We start from the raw sequence: 8,056 nt of genomic DNA, 5'->3' as shown, positions 1-8,056 counted from the left end.
GGGTAAATGATGATGTCAACTAGGTCATTGGTGCGAGGCTGCTAGTGAGCTATATCCGCGCTGAAGGTTAATCTTTGACAATATCTGACGATCGACTGTTTTAAATGAAACCAGAGAGCGTTGACAGAGAGGAGAAGTAGAAATGGGTCAGTCTCCAACTGAAAATATGGATGGAGGACAACAGAGCTGCTTCATGGAAGAAGAACCTCAGCTTAGCCTGTTAGCTTTAGCGTTGATGCTATATTGCCTTGTGTATATCTAGCGGGACAAACTAACAAGCTAAACTGTTGTCCTCCATCCATATTTTCAGTTACAGGCTGAGTCATTTCTACTTCTCCTCTCTGTCAACGCTCTCTGGTTTCATTTAAAAGAGTCGATCGTCAGATATTGTCCAAGATTAACCTTCAGGGTGGATATAGCTCGCTAGCAGACTCGCACCTAGGACCTATCCACGTCATCATTTACCCAGAATGCTTTAGGTGTAAATAAAATGGTCCTGTCCGTGTAATATATATATTTTTTAATTTAGTTTAAAAATAAAAACTAAAACAGCCTACAGTATTTTTACAGTCTTTATTTTACAGTTAAAATATATATTTATCAAATAAAGTCTAATGTTACAACTAACCATGGATCACTTTAACAAACTATTAATTACACACAACATAATTTTGCCCAACCTTACATAATGTGCAGCCCTACTCTTACTTATAAAATAGTTTTTAACCAAGTTGTTCTCTGATCTGCAGTAATGGACTGTTTATATAGCTACTGTACGAATTTAAAATGTTTATTTCAATGCAACCTTTGCAACAACAAGTCAGCAGAGTACTACAGAGTACAAGTTTTTTTCTATTTTCCATTATATTTATGCTCAGTGCAAATCAGTAAATTAATCAGAATGTTTCCAGTGGTGTTATTTTGGTCATAAAGAACATAAGAACTACCAGACTGAATGTTAGAAGTTGCATTAAAGTTATTTTTTTATACTAATGTCAATAATATTGATACAATAATATACATGCTGCCCCTAACAAAGGTATAAAATATAAAAATAAATAAATAAAAGAAGAAATGATTACTGGTTTTGCCACTAGCTGTTTAAATGAAATTTAAAAAAATAAATGACGTGTTTTGTTGTGTTATGCTCATTCATAAACCAACTCAGCCCAAAACAGTTTAAAATGATCTGGTTTTAAGAGCGCGTCGGTCCAAATCTTACATCTAATCCAACAACCTGGCTTCTTGACTCAGGCCTCTGTGAAAACACATTTCAATCTTTTAGTGAGAGCGAGACAGGGAGGGGAAAAAAGTGATTTACTTTGCCTCGTTTTTCTGCTTGCGTGTTTATTATTGTTGCTGTGTAAGTGCCTGGCATCTTGGGATCGAACGCTCCATCGTTAGTCCAAATACTCAAAGAGGGAGCCTACATCTTTTCTTCTTCTTCTTYTTTTCTTCTTTTGACAAAAAACACTCTCACAAAAACACAAAAACACGACCGACACGGCTCTTAGGAGAGCTAATTAAAGTGAGAAACTACCACAGTCATCTGATGCTTTCCTAACTCTAAACCTAATCTCAAAGAGCAGGAACAAAAAAAAAATTACCACAATTAAAAGGAGAACTATTATCTAGGAGGCTTCGTGAAACAGAGATATTATTGATAAAAGGATAASAGCCTACAAAGACACTGGAAAGGAGAAGCGGGAATGGAAGCTATTAAGACAATACTGGATATTCAGGCATCCCAATTAACACTTGTATCCCCAGGAGGGGCATTGTAGGGGGGGTGGTCTTTAATCTGTGTGAGCATGACTAAACAGAGAGCATACCCCCCCATTTATGCTGCAAGTTGCAGGAAAAAGGCACTAGATTGGGGCTGTTGCTAGCCATAGAAAAGTAAAAGCAATATACATTCAAAGCTCACAGGTTATCTGTCTGGGAATCGTTACACAAAAAGCACTTGTAGAAAAATAAAATGTAAAAAAGTGTGGCCCACCCCGCCCCACTGATAAGTTTCTTATTTTTGGATCCTGGGAAACAAGTATGGCTACTTTTTCACGGCTTCTTTTTTTCTTCTTTTTTTAAATTCGCCCCCTCACACCCGGCCYGACCCACCACCTAGAAGGCAATTCAGGAGCGATCCTCCAGTGCTCTGGCCGCGAGCAGTCGAGCCCTTTCATACACGCAAATACAAGGAACAGGAGAAGAGGAGGAGGAAGAGGAGGAGGGGAGGGAGCGAGGGGCCTTTCATGGCAGGGGRGGGGGGGGGGATGCTGTCGGCAGGAGGTCAAGTCTCAGCTTTCAGTGCGAGAAAGCGGAGAGGGAAAACTCAACAGAACGTGTGTCTTTAAAACGCTCAGACAGCAAAAAAAAAAAACCTGAGCCGAGACTTGGAGAACACACGGCGTGTTTGTGTGTGTGATGAGAAAAAAAATTTATCAGGGTACTACTCCACCTTAACCACACCACAGCCCTTTACAAGCACCAAAAACTTTTAAAAAATGCTTTTTACACACTATAAATACTTTATTCTGTAGACGTTTTTCATTTTATCGTCATTCATCACCTAATAAAACTGCAACCCAGACTAACGCGTCTACAAGAGGAGCTTTGACTTTACATCTGCTCCACATATTTTACACGATGTAGACCCCTTGATTTGATTTTACGTTCTTAGCAGGCACTATTTGAAGAAAGGAAAACGCTACGCTGTCCAAATAACGCCCAGAGTGTGACTTTACAGGCTCCGGTGACACAGCGGCTGGTGTGCGTCTTCAGCTCTGAGTCAAAGAGTTTCCGGTTTTTAATTAACTTAATGGAGAACAAGCTGGAGGCAGCCCTGCAGCCCAAATAATCTGTCAGGTAACCAGAAAACAGGAGCTAATGAGCGACTAAACACGACAAAAAGTCACCAGCGTTTAACGTGCCTTTCAAAGATTCACKTATCTCCAGCTTACAAAGGTAAGTTCAGCGTGTTTAAGCATTTTTTAAAGAGTTACGGTGCCAACAATTCGTGACAAAAATGTGTGTCGGGTTGTTCAGAGTGAAGCGTAACCTAAACGTGTTTGTGTCGGCGTGTGTTGGCGGGAGGAACGGAACCGGCTGTTTGTGCTCAAGTTTCATAAACAAAACAAACAAAAAAAGACATCAATAACCACGAAGACATCTCTTAAACCTCAGCAGTGCTCTCTCTCTCACACACACACACACACACATGTGCACAGACAAGCTCACATTCGCACAACTCAAGAGGACTTTGGGAGAGAAATGAGGTCCAGCTGACAATGAGGGGTGGGGGCGGTGGGACTGGAGTGTTGTTCCACTAAGTTAGGAGTGTACATGTGAGGAGGAGGAGGARGAGGAGGARGAGGAGGGGAAGTATTAGGTTTGCAAAAGGCCGGAGCGATGTAAGTGCAGGAAGGCGAAGGAGGGAGTGGGGGGCGAATTCCACAGCTCAGAACGAGAGACGTGTAGTGAAAAATCCTGACTAGACGGAGTTCAGATACTCCAGTGTTTCCTCACACCTCCTCCTCCGGTTTCCTCACCCCCTCCTCTCCCCCCGGCGTCATGTGAAGGCGGTGTCGTGTGCTTGCGATCGTGTTTCTGTCTGTGTGGTAGTCGTTCAGTCAGGCTCGCGGGGGRGCCGCGGCGGACGCGCGCCCCTCCCTCCAGGAGCAGAAGCAGTGACGAGGCTACCTCCGCCGCTGACGTCCACGCGCCGGCCTCCACTTCCTGTCACGTGGCCGTCGCCTCCAGGTAGCTCTGTAGTTTGCGGACAGTGGACTCGTCCAGTGAAAAGAGGTCAAAGTCAAAGGTGGTGTTTGTTACGTTGAAGTGGCCCGTCTCCTCAATCAGGTTGACAATCTAGAGAGAAAAAAAAAGACATTTAAAACCCGAAGCTTGTTTTGTTGCTGTTATTTTATGCTTGTTTGATTTTATTTATTTATTTTATTGCTGTAAAGCACTTCACGTTATACACACTACTTTATAAACAGGTGTGTAACAACTGAGTACATTTACTTTGTAAAATTATAGCTCCTCAAAAAATAACTAAGTATTTTTTTTAATCACAACTTTCACTTTTATTTCGTTAAAATCAAAACCTAAGATTGATACTTGTACTTATTTACGCAAAAGTTTAACACCATGATGAATAAATGTATCGCATTAATCAAGAATCTGAGAGTAGAAAGAAGGTAAATTGTTACATTACTTATAAATAAGAAGAGATAATTGTGATGCTGCTGGAGACGGGGTGGGTTTTAATAAGTTTCTCTTCTACATACGCCTTTGTACGGAGCCCGCGAGGTGACATGGGGAGATTTTTTTTTCTTTTGCGTTCCCACACAATACTTTTGCGTAACCTCGCAATACTTTTGTGTTACCTCGCAATATCTTTACGTTACCTCGCAATCATGGTGTTAAACTTTTTCTGCGAGGTACTTTTGTGTTACCTCGCAAAATTGTTTTGCGTTCCCACACAAAAGATTGTTTTGTGTATGAACTGAATTAAATCAGACTTTTATTTTGAAATATCCGGTTAACAAAACAGGATGTGTCGCCACAAGTTCGTGAAATTGACAATGATGTTGCGTGGCTGCACTGTGTTCAAATATTGGCACATGACATACTTCCATGCGTGGCTGTGTGATATATTCATTCTGAAGCTGAATTAAAGCAGTAGGCTAACTTGCTAATGGTGAACATGTGAGTTTGTTAATAAACCGGCAGGCACAACAGTGATAAACTACTATTGCGTGGAAACGCAAAAGAAAAAAATCTCCCATGTCCGCTCGCGAGCTCCGTACCTTTGAACGTTTGTCACTTATTCAATTACTGTCATTTCATTTTAATTTATAAGGTTCAATTAACTTCAAAATATATATATTTTTTCTTTTGCGTTTCCACGCAATAGTAGTTTATCACTGTATTTTATATATATATATATATATATATATACGTATATATGCTTATTTATTCATTAAATTTAAAAAAATAAAACAAATTCACATACAAAAAAAATACTAATCAAATTATATGAAAGGTAGCAGAAAGAAGAAAAAAAATCTTATATCTGCCCCTATAAATACAATACAAAAAACAAAAAATACAAATGATACTTTTACTTCTTTACTCAAAAGTTTAACACATAATTAGACTTTACAAATTTAAATATGACCAAACTCATCATGAAAGGAGTCGTTTACACCAGAGGTTCTCAAACTGGGGTCCGTGAGCTGTATCTCGGGGGTCCTCAAAAATTTCAATAAGTTGTTAATTTGTTTTTAATTTAAAAATATGCATATGGGGAACGATGCACTAGTAAACGAAACACACTAAACCAAACAAAAAAAATTACTATTTCCATGGAATTCAGGGTTTAAAATGACAGTAAATTGTTTTTAAAACAGAATGTAGTTTATGAGGGGGGTCCCTGAAAAATTTTCACCCTTGTAAGTGGTCCCCAGACCCGAAAAGTTTGAGAACTCCTGATTTACGCACTCTAAAAATGTTGTGTTGAATTTATTTAACCAACTAGTTCCACTAAACCAAGTAAAGCAATTTCCACACTTCCTTTAAAAGAAAATATGTAAATTGTTTTACATTTACTTAACTCGGTTTAACGGAACCAGTTTTGTTAAGTAAACTCAACGCTTTTTTCTTAGAGTGTGCGTAAAAGTATTTTTACTTTCCCGATTACTGTGAGCAGTTTCATGAGTTTTTACTAAAATACTTTTCTTATTACTGACATTCRTTTTTACCAAAATCCTTTTCTGTGAAGGTATTTTTACCATTATTTCAAGCATTTTATATACCTTTACAAAAGTTTTATTTGGTTTGACTTGTAGRTGCTACTGAATAAAAAGATAGCTACTTCCATTTAATAAAAGCTAGTTCAAAATAAAAGTACAATAAAAATACAATTCAAATCTAATTACATCAAGTTGTCTCAGTTCAAAGCAGATTGTTGTGGTTTTAGAATCGTCTTAKAAAAATAAAACCATTGCATCTCTAATTCTCTTTAAAGTTCACGCTAATAAAACAAACATTTTCCCAAGTGAGATTTAAAATACTTTCAAATATGACRAATAAAGTACTGACCTGCTGTAGTACGTTGCGCTCCCTTAAAGCCATCAGTCTGCGGTGGAGGTCCACCAGCTCCTCGGTGTAGGCCTGCAGGATTTACAAAGAGTTGTGAGAAGTGAGTAAACGCTTTAAAAAATACAATTTAAAAAAACTGAACATAGATTTACTTTACATAAAGTAAATTATCCAAAGTTCATCTTCATTTTAAGATCAACCCTATGCAACGAAAGAAAGCAATTTATTCCTGCAGCGTGAGAGTTTGAGCATAAAAAAATAAAGTTTGATTTACCCTTCCTACCTTGTCGTATCCCTTCTTGATCACCTTCTCTGAGCGAAAAGAGGAATCTGGACTCTTTCGGACGACCTGCAGGATAAAAACCAGAAAAGAAGGAAAAGAAAAAATGAAAACGTGAAAAACACCACGTCCAAAATATCATCTGAGACCTGTATTAAAGCTAAAATGAACAATGAAGGAAAAAAACAGAGCTTTTTTTATTTATTGTGCATTTTTCTGTTTTCYGCCTGGACATAAAATAAGAAGCACATTTAATTCTCAGCCACAAACGAACAACAAAACACGACAGTGTGTGAACCACACTCAGCACCAGTTACAGGAGGTGATCTTTTGTGTCGTCTTATCGCTCTCTCAGATCACCAACCATGTTTTTTCTTCACTCTTCTTTGAAACGTTGCTCAAGTTTTGTCAGTTTATGCCCCGTACTCTAAAGGTCTGACTCAACTCAAAACATGCAAAACTGTTTACGTCTGAAAACAAAATCCACACAAAAACACTTTTTTCACTGTTACACTACAAATAATTAAAGAGCCTCACTTGTAGTTTAATTGAGTTCAAGTTTATTATTAATACTTTGCTTTAAGGTCAAACTCAAATCTCCGCTCAGTGAAAGCAGAGAGAAACGGGGTTGAGTGTGCGACTCACTTTGATGTTGGAGGAGCTGTGTTTTTGTGGGGGAGGGGCGGGGTCTCGGCTGGGGCGGTGCGAGCCGTCACTGCTGTCACTCTCGCTGTCCAGGCTGAGTCTGGCAGGGGCACAAGGTGAGGTCAGAGGTCATTCACACAGACTGATGGACTGACAGGACGTCTGGGCCTGCTGCTCAGTCTCATTTATAGAGGTCAGCGTCTGGACTCAGCGCTAACTTCTGGACGCTAGCAGGGTTAGCTAATTGAATCAACGTTGGTCCTGAAGTGAAATATTAGCTGTGACGTGTAAAATATCTATTTCTGGTGCAGAATTCTGCCTAAAATCTCCAATCAGGAAGGGGTTTAAGCTGGAACTGACCGAGAATCGCGGTTGGGCGGGTTGGTCTTGATGGGCGTCTCTTCTTCAGAGCTGCTGTCGTCATCGTCCGACTCCTCCGACTGGATCTGTTCCACCATCGATCGCAGGGGCCCTGAGGGACGAGCACCGCATCACAAACACCAATTTTGCTAAAGCTGTGGTCCAAAAAAGTGATTTTCATCTTCTAAAATATATTTAATAGACATCTGTAAACATGCAGTGTTGTTTTTTGTTTGTTTGCTAGTTTTTTTCCTCAGAAGTGACGTGTGCCTTCGTACCTTAAAATAATCCATCATTTAACAATGAAATGAACTGTACCTTGTCCTTGTTTCTGTCCCGGCTCGAAGTCMGAGTCTGAAGTGGAGTCAGAACTGGAACTGGAGTTGGAAGGACTCGAGGGAGCCGACTGCTGTGAGTCAAAAAGCAAAGCAAAAGTTCAAAAGACTGAGCAGAAGAAACAGTAATTAAATAATAATGCAGTTTTGCAACATATTGCTCCATATCGATAGAAAAATGACAAATAAATATGAAGAATTGTTCATGTCTGTGTTGTAGTTTTCAAAGTCTGTTTGCGCCTTCAGAAATTCTCTCTTTTAACTAGTAGTAGTTTTTTGTTTTTCCTTTCAAATGAAATATATATTTAAAAGAAAAAAGAAGAAGAAAGGA

General features: G+C 39.2%; 1 protein-coding gene across 1 annotated transcript in view; it reads right to left on the bottom strand.

Annotated features, from left to right (window-relative positions):
• Positions 1–559: 559 nt before the first annotated feature.
• Positions 560–8,056, bottom strand: part of mllt1a (MLLT1 super elongation complex subunit a) — a 24,605-nt gene continuing 17,108 nt past the window's right edge. Inside the window, exons 8-13 of the mRNA XM_014007255.1 lie at positions 7,709–7,796; positions 7,391–7,502; positions 7,031–7,130; positions 6,389–6,454; positions 6,106–6,177; positions 560–3,867 (exon numbers count right to left, since the gene is read on the bottom strand). Coding sequence (XP_013862709.1) covers positions 3,739–3,867; positions 6,106–6,177; positions 6,389–6,454; positions 7,031–7,130; positions 7,391–7,502; positions 7,709–7,796 — 567 coding nt within the window. The 3' untranslated portion in view covers positions 560–3,738. The remainder of the gene's footprint in view (positions 3,868–6,105; positions 6,178–6,388; positions 6,455–7,030; positions 7,131–7,390; positions 7,503–7,708; positions 7,797–8,056) is intronic.

This window comes from Austrofundulus limnaeus, unplaced genomic scaffold (assembly GCF_001266775.1).
Source record: "Austrofundulus limnaeus strain Quisiro unplaced genomic scaffold, Austrofundulus_limnaeus-1.0 Scaffold41, whole genome shotgun sequence".
Classification (NCBI taxonomy): domain Eukaryota; kingdom Metazoa; phylum Chordata; class Actinopteri; order Cyprinodontiformes; family Rivulidae; genus Austrofundulus; species Austrofundulus limnaeus.
Note: the sequence above shows the minus strand (reverse complement) of the source record. Positions and strands in the feature narration are given on the sequence as shown.